The 15,178-nt window shown below is 47.6% G+C and overlaps 1 protein-coding gene across 2 annotated transcripts in view; it reads left to right on the top strand.

Annotated features, from left to right (window-relative positions):
* The first annotated feature begins 694 nt into the window (after positions 1-694).
* Positions 695-15,178, top strand: part of Ikbkb (inhibitor of nuclear factor kappa B kinase subunit beta) — a 51,673-nt gene continuing 37,189 nt past the window's right edge. For both annotated transcript variants that reach the window (XM_052162607.1, XM_052162608.1), the window contains exons 1-4: positions 695-812; positions 1,069-1,191; positions 12,429-12,523; positions 13,719-13,836. In XM_052162607.1, the coding sequence (XP_052018567.1) occupies positions 1,087-1,191; positions 12,429-12,523; positions 13,719-13,836 (318 nt within the window). In that variant the 5' untranslated portion in view covers positions 695-812; positions 1,069-1,086. The remainder of the gene's footprint in view (positions 813-1,068; positions 1,192-12,428; positions 12,524-13,718; positions 13,837-15,178) is intronic.

Here is a 15,178-nt window from a genome sequence, read left to right as displayed (position 1 = left end):
TAAATGTCAGAAGCCTTGTGCTAAGGAGGAGCTCGTCTCAGGGAGAGATTTCACACCGTTCTGACAAATGCCACCTCATAGGAGAGACTGGAGACTCAACAATGATGGTGGGCCAGAACATGCGTTGAGCATGACTACTCAGTTATGCATAACTCTTGCCTTTCACTTAAGCCCAAATCTCACGGCAGGACCCCAAAATTAGACTTGGGTTGGCAAAGGTATGGGTGAAAGATTGGATCTGTCTTTTACCAATGTAATCACATTGAATAGACCTCTTTTTTTTTCTGCTTTTCATTGGTAATTGTATCATGAATTAGGCTATGGAAGGTGAGTGGCTGAACCTGGCATGTTAGAGGCAGGGGTGAATATTTGCTGGTAGGGATGTCGAGGTGGAGGAGACAATACCCAGGCTCTTGACCTAGTAAGTAGTTATTTCCTTATACTCCCGGTGCTGAAACTCCATTTTAGGTAGACAGTACTAGTTTTTGTTTTGTACTTGTTAACTGCCTAGGTGGTCGGATCAAGCTCAGCCTAAAAAGCGACAGGGTGAAGAATTCTCCACGCCGCCGGGTCCTGCACTGCACAGGGTCCCGCACTGCAGGGTCCTGCACCGGCCAGGTCCAGCAAGCACCGCGTCTGCCTGTGGCTGCGTCCCCGCCAGCGGTTCGCGCGTCTCCTTTAAGAGCCGTCAAGTGCCCGTGACGTCAGGGCAGGAAGTGTTTGAGGAAGTACCGCTGGGCTGGCTGCGTGGGGACCCCGAGTTTTCATGTCCTCAGCGGGTGTCGCTGGCGGCCCCGAGGCCCCCGGGGCAGGTGAGTCCCACGCGAGGGCGGCTCGCGGCGTTTCGAGGGCTCGCCCGGGTGCGCGCTCCGTCCCTCCCCGGCGTACGTGGCTGCGCCGCGCTCCGGACCTACCGGCGACCGGGCAGGGCCGCAGCAACTTTTATTTGTTAACTGAACCGGTCTCCTAGCCATCCCTTGAAGGGCTGCAGCTGCTGCTCCTTCCCCCTGCTTCTCGAGCTCCAGTGTTCTTACTCTCAACTTGCCCTCTCTCCCTACTTGCTTCTAGAGTTAGCAGGGCACCGATATGAGCTGGTCACCTTCCCTCCCAACCCAGACATGTGGGGCCTGGGAAATGAAAGAACGCCTCGGGACCGGGGGATTTGGAAACGTCATCCGGTGGCACAATCAGGTAGGGCTCCGGGTAGCAGGGAGGGCGGGTGAGCTTTCTTGGCGCCTCTTCTTCTGCCCCGGCCTGATGTGAATGGGTGGATCCCCTAACCTTGGCGTGGTCCAATGGGAGCGCAAGAAAAGGGACTGCAAAGGGGACCTGTGAGCTGCTAAACAGACTCTTGAAAGCCTTAATAACCATGCCACTTAGAAGGGGGACAGAGGTGAGCTGTCATTCCAAGTATTTTGGAATTATATGTCTACTAAAATTTAGACTAACAGGTAACACATTACATAGTAATAAATGTAGAATGCAGGCAGCGTTAAAAAGATGAGAACAATAAAAAACATTTTAAATACCTTGACTTAAAATATTTTTAGGTAGTTGATAACTCCAAGGATTTTGTATTTATTTATTTATTTATTTATTTATTGTAGTTTAGTTCTGCACAAAACATACAGTTAAGGATAGTAGGTGAAAATGTGCAGCCCATCTAATTCTGAGTGATTTGGACTGATTTCCTTTTTGGGTCTGATTATTATTCTCATTATGTTAGTCCTTATGTGTCTGATGTGAGTTGCTCATGTTACTTTCCAAATATTTTTTGTTTGGGCCGGCGGTAAGTATGCCAAAATTCTTGGCAGGACTCTCTTTAACTCACTCGACTGTATGAGACTTATTTTGTCCAATTTGGGTGATCAGTTCATAATAACGCCTAAAGAACACACATTACTTGGTGATGTTTCCGCTAGAGAACACTCACTTACCTCAGGATACTTGAGTACCAGACGTGATGTGTAACTATCAATCTTGGGGGTCACAGCCCGTGCCCTAAGCTAGCTCCTCAATAATTAAAGCAGTCTAATTAATAGTGGAAAGCAAGGGATTCGCTCCCTGAGGTCACACTGGGAAGGGGGACAGACAGACCCAGCAAACCTCCTAAGTCCATCGCCATGATCCTAAAATTAGATTTAAGGTTCAAATAGAATGCCAAGGATATGCACATCTAAGCAGTCCCATGGTCTAACCTACCACTGGCCTGATTTTGTCATCCTGTGAGATTTTCTCAGAATGTGTTAGAAATCTGTGGCCCAGAAGACAAATTCCCCCTCTGGCTGGTCTGGTAGACTTTCCTCTCCCAGCATGGAATTCCTGGGGAATTTCCCATCTCTCTAGCCTCCAATGTGTAAAAGTACCTCTTTAGAATGTCTTCATTTCTTCTAGGCATGTTGCCCGACCTTCTGATAGACCTGGGGGCCATGGGGAGTGCTCTCCAGAGGCCAGTTTTTATATTTTAGGATTCCAGTGTTGGGCAACGCTTGGGATACTTAACCAAAAAACAAGAGACCACTCTTCTAGGGACTCCTTCTTCAACAGCTAAAATCAAGGTCTTGACTCGAAATTAAGTGGGTCCAGGTGAGAGACCAGCCAGGTTGAAGGTGATGATGACAGGGAGAAATAGGCAGACTGAGGAAATATGTAGGGGTTAAAATGAACATGGCTTGGGTGAATAGAGGGGATAGCGGTTGGAGTTCGGGAGGTGGCTGACTGAATTGGCACTGGCTGAAGAACCTGCCTGCTTAGAACGGGAAGTCCTCTACTGTCTTTATGGACTGATCTCAGGGGAGCCTAGGTCTGCTCTGGGGGTGTAGACTCAATCTTTAACCCACACCTAAGATCAGAAGATGCGGCATGCTTCTGCTGGACCCGCCTCTGTTCCGGGCCTCTAGATGCATGCAGCTAAAATAGTTGTACTTGGCCACAGGAATCCTCTTCCTACTTCATATGCTTTCTCGTGTCTGTAGGCACGGGAATATTCATAGCTGTCACAGAGAAATTGCTTGAGAGAGCCGAAGTCAGAAATGTGGCCCAAGAACCAGGATCATTGTTGCAGACCTATCACATGCCCAGATCGGGCTAGGTTTCTTCCATGCCGGGTCTGTTTTGCATTACCGTGAGCTGTCCTCTCTCCCTTACATACATGCTTGGCTTCCGGTGTTGACAACCCTAGTTTCTGTTTTATAACTAAGGAATCAGCATCACAGGGGAGTTAGGTAATATATCGAAAGAGGCTAAGCTGTTAACACATAAATCTATACTCCCACATCTGGATGGAACTAGAGTGTAGGACACTTCTTGCACATAACCAGTTATTTTGTAGGTACTGTTTGGTTCTTCACAATCAATCCAAGCCATTTTGAAGCACCAAGGAAAAACTAAGGGATGCTCAAATGTAGCAGGTGACCCTACTGCAATTCCCTGGTCCCTGATCCACACACAGTGTGGACTTGACAGTCTTTGTTGCCTGGGTACACCCCTAGATCTCCAGCTGAAGCCTCAGCACAAACCATTCGTGCTTTAAGTAGGCTACCGTTGGCAGCAGAGCTTGAGAGATAGAGAGAGAGGAAAAAGATATAATTCCCAGGACCTCAGCCTGCAGCTCCTTTTGAGGGTAATCAGGGGAAGGAACCACACATTCTCCCCACCACACAGGACTTAGTAGGAATCCTGACCGTCACTCACTAATTCTTGCGTTTGGGTCACAGCTTATTCTGGTATGTGTTATAGACCCTCAGTGTGACTGGAAAGACATGAGGCAAATGCACCATGGAAACATCCCAGGATCCTTTGCAACTATTACATCATCAGTGTGCTTTAAGGGGAAAGATGCTGGCAAGGGGGGGTGCTCTTGGCAAGGGGTTATCAGCCTTCATTGGAAGGCAAGGGGTTATCAGTTATTCTTCCTGTGAGGTAGTGCTAAGCTTTACTGGTTTTCTAAGGTCACTTCCATGTGCAGAATGTGTGATCTTGGAACTCAATTTCCTGTAAGGACTTACTACGCATGGGCCTGAGCTCCGTGCAGGCAGATGAAGAGATGACACCATCCTTAATTCATCTTTATGACTAAATAGATAGTCATCAAGATATGCTCATGTGTAAAACTACTAATGACTAATGGTTATTAAGAATCCTTATCATTTGCCCATAGAATGAGGCAGCAACACCTTTATCCTGCCTGAGTGCCCACTGGGGAGGCAAAGGCAGCCAACCGGGGAGGCAAAGGCAGCCAATCTGTGAGTTCCAGGCCAGCCCGGTCTGCAGAGATAGTTCCACGACAGCCAGGACTCCATAATGAGACCCTGTGTCAAAACAAAAACAAACAAACAAACAAACAAAAACCCAAATAGGGGCTGGAGAGATGGCTCAGTGGTTAAGAGCACTGACTGCTCTTCCAGAGGTTCTGAATTCAATTCCCAGCAACCACATGGTGGCTCACAACCATCCATAAAGAGATCTGCCGCCCTCTTCTGGTGTGTCTGAAGACAGCAACAGTGTACTTACATATAGTAAATAAATAAATAGGCGCTGACTGCATCAGGTGCTCTGTTCCTATTTTCTTGCTCAATCAGTAGCAGGGGAAGACTTTGAGGAAACAGAACTTCATCAGGGTCTTGAGAGGAAGTGGGCCTTAGATGGCCTGTCAGGAAAGGAGACACTTGAGTGGGTAGAGCAGTGTGCAAGGAAATGATAGTGTCGTGGCTTGCCCAAGGCTCCCTACGGAGAAGACCCTTCATTTTCTTTTAATTGGCATCCCTGGAAGGGCTGAGTTTTTCTCCATCTATGCTAAAGAACCAGAAGCCTGCCGGCCTCAGAACTGCATTTTTGCTTGCCCAAGGAGGGAGCAACACTTTACCCCTCGAGCCCGTCCCCACCCTCTGTGGGCGCAATGGGAGCCCGCTGGGTCATTTTGTGTCTGTTGCAGGAAGACTGAAGAAGCTGTAGCCCTTTATCACAGGGACAGGCTGTGTCCACCACTTGTCCTGTCAGGAAGAAAGATGAATCTAGACAATTTTTGTCTTAGAAAATTATTTATTTTATTTTTTGACCTTATAATTACACATTTCTCCCATCTTTTCCTCTCTCCAAACTGTCATATACCCCTTCTTGTTCTCTTTGAAAATATGGCTTCCTTTTCCATTAATTATCTACACACTCATATGTGTTCCTAAATACATAAATACAACCTGCTTGGTCTGTATAAGGTTTTATATATATACATACATATATATATGTATATATGTAACATTTTGTATATATATCTATATATGTTATATATGTATATATACATGTATATACACACATATATAAATGTATAAAATATATATTATACATTATATTATATATTACTAATATATTATGTAATATATAAATAAAATATATATAATATATAATTTTTTTCAGGGCTGACCACTTGTTACTGGTAAGCAATCGGAGTGTCTCTCGCGCTCTGAGCGTCCCCCAGTCGCCTGTACTTGGAGGAGGTGTGAGGTCCCCTGGGTTTTCCCCTGTCCACGTTAGCATGCCCATTATTTTTGCTCTCGCTCACCTCACGCTTATGCAGTCTCGTTAGCAGGACTTTGTCGATGTGATTTCTGACACCGCTAGGAGAGGAGAAGCATCCTCATAGCAGACCCCTGCTCCCTGGCTCTCGCGCTGTCTCCGAGACCTCTTAGGAACTGGCCCAGAGCCTCGCGTACAGGAGTTATGTCATAGAGTGCCCCAGCCCTTTACTTTTTAAATACTTATTTGAGGATTTTGTACAGTGTACTTTGCTGATATTTACTCCCCCTCCCCCCACAGCTCTCACCCCACTTCCCTGCCCATCCACCTTTACATCTTAAAAAACAAAAAATCTAATTTGTGCCCCGCCCACTGAAGTGTTGTTGACCCTACCACTGAACACACCCTTAGAGAGAACCGATTCTTCCCTCTCAGCAACTATAAACTGCCACTAGCTGCCTAGCTAGGGGTGGGACTTCCTGCCTGCCTCCCTCTCCAAGCTTGGGTTTCCCATGGCTCTTGAGCCTGTGAACTCTGTCACAACTGCTGAGTTCATCTGGGCAGCTTGCTGGCTTCGCCTGGGAAGCACCACTCTGTTGTAGTCCCCCAAAACCTCTGGCACTTAGAATCCTTCCAGAATGATCCCTGAGCTTAGGGGGTAGGGGTGTGATACAGATGTATCTTTTAGGGCTGAGAACCTCACCTTCTATCCTCTGCGCTTTGATCAGTTGTAGGCCTTCATGTTAACAGCCAGTCACTGTGAAGAAACATCTCTGACTAGGGTAGAGCCACAAACTTGGCGGCGGCGGCGGCAGGTACATCTGTGTCCTTGGACTCCCCAGTCTGGGTCCCATCCTTCTGGGCTCAGTTTCACACACACACACCCTTTTTTTCACAGTGGGGCAGGATCTAAGAAAGCCTGGTGGCTTATTGATTGTCTCTCTCTCTCTCTCTTTTTAAAACATATTTATTTATTGTATGTAAATACACTATAGCTGTCTTCAGACACCCTAGAAGAGCGCATTAGATCTTGTGACCAATGGTTGTGAGCCACCATGTGGTTGCTGGGATTTGAACTCCCGACCTTGGGAAGAGCAGTCGGCTCGTTTTTTTGTTGTCGTTTTTGTATAAACTGGCTTTCTAGTACCCTTGCGTGCAGTCCCATCTTTAGGCTTTATAGTACACAGACATACACAAGATCTGAGTTCTTGTGTAAAAGGCAAAAGAATGGCAGACTCCGAGGACCTCCAGCTGTGCTCCATATAGACAATAAAATCGGCTTTCCCTTTTATTGAGAATAAAGATGATTTTTAAATCGTGTTCTATTTAAGGAGCCCGCTTATTAGCAGGATGGAGATAGATACTCCTAGTTTGGTTTCTGTTGCGGTGATAGACACTGTGAACAAACCTGGCTTGGGGAGGAAAGGGTTTATCCGGCTTATATGTCCTTCCTGAAGGGAACCCAAGGCAGGAGCCTGGAGGCAGGACCTAAAGCAGAGACCGTAGAGAAGCCCTGCTTACAGCCTTGCTTTCTATAGTTCGCTTGGCCTTTCTTACAAAACCCAGTTCCAGCTGCCCAGGGCCAACACCACCCACAGCAGCCTGGGCCTCCCATAGCCATTGTTGATCAAGAAAATGCCCCACCGGCTTCCCTGTAGACAGTTAGATGGGGTCAATTCTTTAGTTAAGGTTCCCAGGTAAGAAGACTCTAGCTTATATCAGATAGACAAATAATACAAACTTAACCAGCACAGACATAGAATTCAGGCCCAGTCTGACTTTCCAAACTCAAATTCTTGGTCTGGGGATCCTGGGCAAAATAATGTCATTTGCTGCTGTGTGAAGTTTTTCTGCTGATGAACACATTCCCAGTGTTCATAGTTGACGAGCAAAAATAATTGGCAACTGCGTAAGGAAAGGTTTGTCTCTATCTCAGACATCCTAAGCCTTAGAAGCCTGGATTCCTCTGCAGTAGGGCTAAGCTGAGCTGGCCCAGGCAGTTCTAGTCTCAGTTAGTAAGGCTAAGTTTGAGGTTGAAGGCTGTTCTCACAACTTCACTCTTCTGTCAGTCAGTATATAGCCTATCTTGGCTTCTGGGTTGAACCCGCTAACAACTGTGTCTTAAGCTCTGACATTGGGCAACCGATTACAGTTACTCAATGCACAGCAGAACAAGTTCCCAAAATCACACTGGACCTGATCATTTGTTATGTTGTTTATAGAGAGCATCCTCCTTCCCCAAGGGCATCCATACCTTACTGTCCTGAATCTTTGACATTGCATGGCAAGGGAGCTGGCCTTAGGTTGGCAGATTGTCCTAGCTTAGCTGGGAGGGCCCAGCGTCGTACTGGGGTCCTGAAAAGTTGGAAAGGAGGCAGGAGAGTCAGTGTTGAGCTTAGACTAGGTGAGAAAGATCCAACTGGTCGTTGGTGGATTTGAAGATGAGGTAAAGTGCCTACGCAAAGGAAAATGCCCAGGCTCAGGCTGCAAGAGGTCATGGCTGATCTTCCAAAGCTACAGAAGAGAACACAGCTCTGCTGACAACTTGATTGTCGACAAGGGAAACTTACCGCAGACTTGTGATATGCAGACTTGTAAACTGTAAGATGTATTGGTGCTGTTTTTAAGCAACCAGGCTTGTGGCTAATTCATGACAACAGAACAGGGAAACAACACACTGCGCTATGTGTTAATGTTAGATGTGGGCAGACTCGTTGGTCTCCGAGTGCAGGCTCTGTCACCCTCGGGTAGCATAGCAGGACTTGAGGCATCTTCACGTAACCACAGAACCTCCAGAGTACCGGCTACAGGATTGTCCGGAGCAGAGATTCTCCGCAGTGAGCTTGCCCCCTTCCCTCCATCCCTGCTTCCTCTCATCTGCAGAGCACTGCTTTCCACAAGTCTAGGCTCCTCTGGAGATTCTACCAGGCTAAAGACCAGTGTAGAGCTCTTGAGTCTGGGTAATCTTTTTTTTGTTGTTGTTTTTTGTTTGTTTGTTTGGATTTGGTTTTTTTCAAGACAGGGTTTCTCTGTATAGCCCTGGCTGTCCTGGAGCTCACTCTGTAGACCAGGCTGGCCTCGAACTCAGAAATCCTCCTGCCTCTGCCTCCCAGAGTGCTGGGATTATAGGCGTGTGCCACCACCGCCCGGCTAGGGTAATCTATTTTTAATGGTAATAATAATCTTTACTTACTCTAGTGAATAAAACTCGTCTTCCAGACATTTGGAAAATAATTGAATATAGATTTTTCTTAGGTAGTCATGTTTCTCTTAAATATATTTTTAACGTGTTTTTGACAGTTTTGTATACATATATAACATTTTTGGATCATGTTCACCTATTATCCTTTCTTACCCCTCTTCCCACTGAACCTCTTCTTGTCAACACATCCTCCTACCTTTATGTCTTGCAGGTGTGTGTGGCCCATTGGGCTTAATTAGGTTTGCCTACGTGAGCCTGGGTGGGGTGTTAGGCTGATTGACTTGTAAGGCTGAGGTCACGGTTTTGGTCATTTCAGACAGGTGCTCGCTCTCACTTACAGACGCGTTTCCCACTGTGCCATCACAAAGGTCTACATGACAGCGTCTCACCGTGGCTGCCTATAACCCCATCAGCTTCTCCGCAGTCCCACCTCTTCATACTGTTACAAAAGTAATTATGTCTCAACATTCTAACCTCAGCATTGGGCATTAGCGGGATTTGCTGTCGATGAATCCAATGGGCAAGAGAATATTTGAGTCCAAACACTGACAGGAAGTGAAACTGAGGACAGTTCCAGTCGGCTTGAGAAAAAAGGCAGACAAGTTGGAAGCTCGAGATCTCGAGGTATGGTGTTTTCCAAACTGTGGCCTCTGAGAATGTCCATCAATTAGAGGAATATTTTTCTAGTATGGTCTCTCACTCTTGAAGACCAGAGATGGACTTCTCCCTGGGTCTGATTTGTGTAGCCACAGTGACTGATTCAGCAGCCACAGAAGATATAGTGTTAAAAGGAAATCAGTCACCCTGGAAGGCAGAGGCAGGCGGATTTCTGAGTTCAAGGTCAGCCTGGTCTACAGAGTGAGTTTCAGGACAGCCAGGGCTATACAGAGAAACCCTGTCTCGAAAAAACCAAATCCAAAAAACAAACAAACAGACAAAAGGCAATCAGCTCTTTAGAGAGGGTCTCTGAATCCAGGCCAAAAAAGGGATTCTAACAGAAAAGGAGAAGGAAAGGCCCCAGTTAATCATGCCTCCTCCTGTGGGCAGCCCTGTGGACGCTGTTGAGGTCACAAGGGTGGGCCTGTACCTGCAGCATGAATGAAGTGTCTGTAAGTGAGAACGTCTGTTTAAAATTACGCATGTGTGACTTGTTTTACGCGGAGTGCCCAGAGCATGGAAACCCATACAGACAGACAGTAGATGATGGGTGTTGTCTAAGGGTTGGAAAGACCCCAGGGAAGATGGAAGTGGGTGGGCTTTGTGGGTAGAGACCCTGCTTCAGCAGCAGTTGTGATTTTGGTTGTATACTTAGACCAGACCAGAAAACTAGGCAAGGAGGTAACCACATCTCAGACAGCTTAAGCAGTAGTTCTGGATTAAAAACACACCCTGAGAACATTTTAGGGGGGGGGGTTGTAATATTTGTGCTCTGGCATTAAAGTGGTCATGCCCGCCCTCATTTCTGAAGTTCTCAGTCTTAGTCATCCATTCCAGGGTGGATTTATTGATCAGTGATCACATTAGCTAACTTGCCCTGGTGTTTGGAGCGTTCTGTTTTCCTCCTCTTACTAGGTAGTCCCAAGCGGAGGCAGGAGGTTTGGCCATTTGGGTGAATACGAGGCAGTGATGCTGTTGGATGCTGATGACAGCCACCTGCTTGTCTTGCCAGGGTCCTCTGCGCGGCGGCTTAAGTCCCACTCATTACTGTATGAATCACACACTTGTAAGGTTTAGGATTCTTAGGCCGGGCAGTGGTGACTCATGCCTTTAACTTAAACTTGGGAGGCAGAGGCAGGCTGATTTCTGAGTTCGAGGCCAGCCTGGTCTACAGAGTGAGTTCCAGGACAGCCAGGGCTACACAGAGAAACCCTGTCTCGAAAAACAAACAAACAAACAAAAAGATTTAGGATTCTTTTCATAAAATGCACAAGTGCGGAAACAGTCTGTGGGGCCTCTAGGACTTTCTTCATGGGGCCAACAGTATTATTTATAAATGTCAATTAAAGTTGATTTTGAAGGTCTTTAGAGGTTTTAGGGTCTTTTGTTTTTGTTTTTGTTTTTTTGTTTTTTTGTTTTTTGGGGTTTTTTTGCCTTTTACCTATGGAAGAAGAAATCTTGTTCTATATGGAAAATAACCCACCAACAGTTTTGAATGAGTGAGGTTATCTTTTTTAAGTATGTAGCAAGCAGAAGTGAAAGAACAGGTAGCAGACAGCAGACAGGCAGATGACAGAGCAGCCTCAAAGTGGGCGCTTCGACCACTCAGAGAGAGCGTTCAGGAGTAGTCCAGCTGGCAGAGCTAAAGCGTCCCCAGATAGCTGCCTACATCATCTATCAGAAATCCACTGGGGAAGCCCTTGCTGAATTTGTCACGCTAGAGGTCCCAGATGAGATATCTCCAGGCAGAAGAGGGCATGCTTTCCATGGATAAACTTCTGCCTTCCTGTTCTTGCTACAAGTGTTTTTAGGCCGTGCAATAAACTGTGCAGCAATCTCTGTTGGGGAGGATTTCTTTCTAGCTGTTCTCCATGACGTCCCTGTGAACAGGGATACTGATACTACTGTCCGAAGTCAAGGCTGCCTCTGGTGGTTCTGGGACACCTGACACCAGGGCTTTTCCCGATGCCACAGCCCAGACCATAGGCTCAGAACCCTCTCCTCCTCCATGTTCCCGTGGGCTCCGTTGTGTGTCAGCAAAGAGAGACCTGTTAACCTGAGGAGCTAGTCATAAGTCACAAAATACTGACTCTCCCAGTAATGACGCCTCAGTGTGCTTAAGGATGCAGTTCGGTTGGTAGAGTGCTTGCCTAGTGTTCACAGAGCCCGAGGCTTGATCCCTGGTACCATATAAAGTGGGCGTGGTGGTCCATGCACACCTGTAATCCTAGCATATAGTAGGATGAGTCAGGAGGATCAGAAATCCAGTGTCATCCTCGTAGCCATAGTGAGTATCGGTCTAGCCTTGGATCCATTAGACCATTCTAAAGTAAACGAGTACGTAAATGAACAATGGAAGCAGGCTTTAGAAGAGTATGTCTTATGCTCAGGACCGTGCCTTGTACAATTGTCAGACACATGCTATGGGCTTTCTCTCTATATGATATAGCTCCAACCTTGTCTTCATTACAGCCCTGGACTGCGGCAGGTCAGTATTCCTGTTTCCTCAATACACAGTCTGTATGTAGTTTGCTCGAAAGTTACACAGCTGGAGAAAGAAAGTTGGAACTTGAGCTGTCCTGTGTCCCATTGGCGTACTGTTTGTCTTCTCTCCAAAGAGAAAGAGAAAACAAAAACCTGTTACAGAAAACAAAAACCTGTTACCTGTTATTATGGGCCAGTAGTTGAAACACACGGAAGCGCCATTTTTATGTGTCAAATAGGCCAATCCCCAGCAGTGCTATATGGTTTAACCTGGCATTACCATGGCAACAGTTGGCATATGCAGAGAGAGGTAGAAGTCCCAGACAGGGATGTGCTACAGGGAGGGTTGTAGAGGAGGCAGAGACAGAGCAAGATTTGAAAGCTTTGTGTTCCCTTGATGGCTAGATGCAGCAGGAAGATTGGCAACTATGGTGTGGGGGTGGTGAAGAGGGCAGACAGATAGACAGACCAGGCGTCCAAGTGTTCTGCAGGACACTGTGCAGCCAGTGGGCTTCTGCGGTGGTCGTATGCCTGGCTGTTAATTGCTCTGATGTCCGGTGTGCCCTCTCTGTAGACGACAGGCGAACAAATTGCCATTAAGCAATGCCGGCAGGAGCTCAGCCCGAAGAACAGAGATCGCTGGTGCCTGGAGATCCAGATCATGCGAAGGTAAGGGCCTGGGCCCACATGGGGGAAGCCATTTCCTCAGCCCCGCGAGCCTGGGAGGAAAACCACAGCTCATCTTACTTGTTGAATCTAGAAAAGAACCCCTAAGTGTCTTTTATCAGGGCATCGCCCCTCTCCTGGAGACTTCTAAAAGAGTAACATTTAAATGCCACATTGACCTCTGTAGTCAGTGTATTATATCAAATGGAAGACAGCCATCCGACCTAGGCATGGTGCTATGCTCCTGTAGGCCCAGATACTTGGGAGGCTGAGGACAGGAGGAATGGTTGAGCCCAGGAATTTGAGACCAGCACAGGCAACATAAGACACTTAACTAGTGAGTTCATTAAAACAGCATCATAAGTTTTGATTTGTCAGCAAGAAATCTTTGTTTCCCCTATGTTTCTAATTCCAGAGTGGCCTATGACTCTGCACTGTTTGCCCTCTGTGGATGCACACAGTGCGGACGTAGGATCTTTCAGGCCTGGGCAGATGCTGTCCTCCCAACTGGCGGGACCTGTAGTGGCGAGCACACCGAGAGTGAGCTTGAAGAAATCAAGCAAACGCTCCCGCTGCCCACGGCCTCCATTTTTAAAATTACTTTTTGTGCATATGGGTGGTTTGGCTGCATCTGTGTCTGTGTATCGCGTGCATGCTTGGTGCCTGAGCAGGCCAGGAGGGGGACTTGGATCTGCTGGGACTGGGGTTTAGAGATAGTCGAACTCTGCCACAGTGGGGCTGAGACTCAAACCCAGGTCCTCTGGAATCGCCCAGAGGTCTCACCTGTGGAATCATCTCTCCAGACCTCTGCTCACATCTTAAACGATGAGAAAGAGCAGTGTCTCCTTCGCTGAGTGTCCGCAACCTGCTTGTGCCAACCATACGGTCCCTGTTGTCACCTATTAGAAGCAGTCTTACAGACACGGAAGAGTCGAAACGGGGCCCTTTAAGGACAATTAAATGATCTGCGATATACTTATAGGGGGTTTGCGTTCAGAGGCTGGGGAAGGCTGGGTCAATATTTAACTTATTAGAGTTCCAGGTAAGTTTCTCATTCCTGGAGCCCCATCTTCTCCTGCTCAGTTACTAAGAATACCTGGTTATTCTTGGCCTTCGTTGGAAGGTGAGGTTGCCTGAGATCTGGAATGAGGGGGATGGATTGGAGCTGGAGCCCAAATGTTTATTCCTCTCATTCTAGGCTGAACCATCCCAATGTGGTGGCTGCCCGGGACGTCCCAGAGGGGATGCAGAACTTGGCCCCCAATGACTTACCTCTGCTGGCCATGGAGTACTGCCAAGGAGGAGATCTCCGAAGAGTGAGTCTTCTGGGGCCACAGGACGTAGGTCCATTTGGGGCGCTCTGGAGCACGGGAAGGGAGAAAAGGAGAGATCTTTTGCCATCACCTGAGAGGCTCAAAGAGTCAGCAAAGTAACTTCACCTACTCAATCTCTGTCTTCGGCACCTGCTTTGGGGTGATTTCTGTCCGTGCAAATGAAAAGACTGAGTCAGAAAGAAAGCTGAAGATGGGCTGTGTCACACGGTCACTAACGTGACAAGGAAAAGGCCTAGACCACAGGAAGAGACTGAACAGGTCTCAGAACACACTCTGCCCCTTTGGCATGTTAGGGCCACTGCAAGCTTTTGGGGTTGGCGTCACCACTGTCCAGTGGGGAGAGACTTTCTTCACAGACATTACAGCGCTCCACAGAATCACAGCGGGCAGGAAGGGAGCCAGGTTAGTCATCAGAGGACAGGGCTGCAGTCCCAGAGCCTCTGACTCACCTGCAGGGCCTCCCCTTTCCCTCTCCTGTCCTATCTCCTCTGCTCCAGCCCCACAACAGACAGTGGGTGCCAGCCGTTCTCCTTGGTCACAGGGATAGTTCTGTGTGCCACCCATAGAGACGCTCCTTATGATTTTACAGGGGCCTGCACCCAGATAGACTTCCTGCACTGCAGGGTGCTGCCGTGGCCCAGAGACACTAATTAGGTAAAGCCCTGGATGCACACAGCTGTGGAGAAGAGGGAGCCTGGCTCACAGGCCAGCTCAGCTGCAGACGTCTTGCTGTCTGTGAACCCAGGTCATATCAGTTTTGAGAAAAATAAACTCTTCAAGTGAGGGGTTTTTTAATTTATTTTTTTTAAATCTATTCTTCCTATAGCTCCATTCAGCTCTTTATTCTGAAACAGCCACAGCATGTGTCTTTGTAGCTTGGCCGCCCTTCACGTCTCTTTACGCAGCAGTTTCCCAGACTTATGTCACGCGCCCTGTTCATCATCCTTCCGGGCCTTTCGACTCATTTTATAAAAAGAAAGTTTCCACGAGTGACTGTCCCCGCTGTAGGGGTGGGCATGTCCTGAGAGTGATTTGGCTAGAGGACAGGATGTGCCACTTAAGTAGGTTGATAACAGAAGAGAAATGGAGAGCTTGACCACCCGGTGATTCTGTTTCCCATCAGGCTGGAGTGGGTGGGTGTGGCCAGGTGACGGGAATGCAGGGGAGGTATACCCTTGCCCTTTTAGGCAGCAAAGAGCTCATGAGCCAGGGGAAAAGATGATGGAAATTTCAGGCCGACTCTTGGCAGGGGCTTCAGTCTGATCTAGGGAGAGGCAGGATGTGATTGCATAAAGGACCTCTGTCCCTCTGTCACTTCTGGCAC

Source organism: Apodemus sylvaticus, chromosome 18 (assembly GCF_947179515.1).
Source record: "Apodemus sylvaticus chromosome 18, mApoSyl1.1, whole genome shotgun sequence".
Taxonomy (NCBI): Eukaryota; Metazoa; Chordata; class Mammalia; order Rodentia; family Muridae; genus Apodemus; species Apodemus sylvaticus.
The sequence above is the reverse complement of the archived record's forward strand: the minus strand, read 5'-3'. Positions and strand labels throughout refer to the sequence as shown.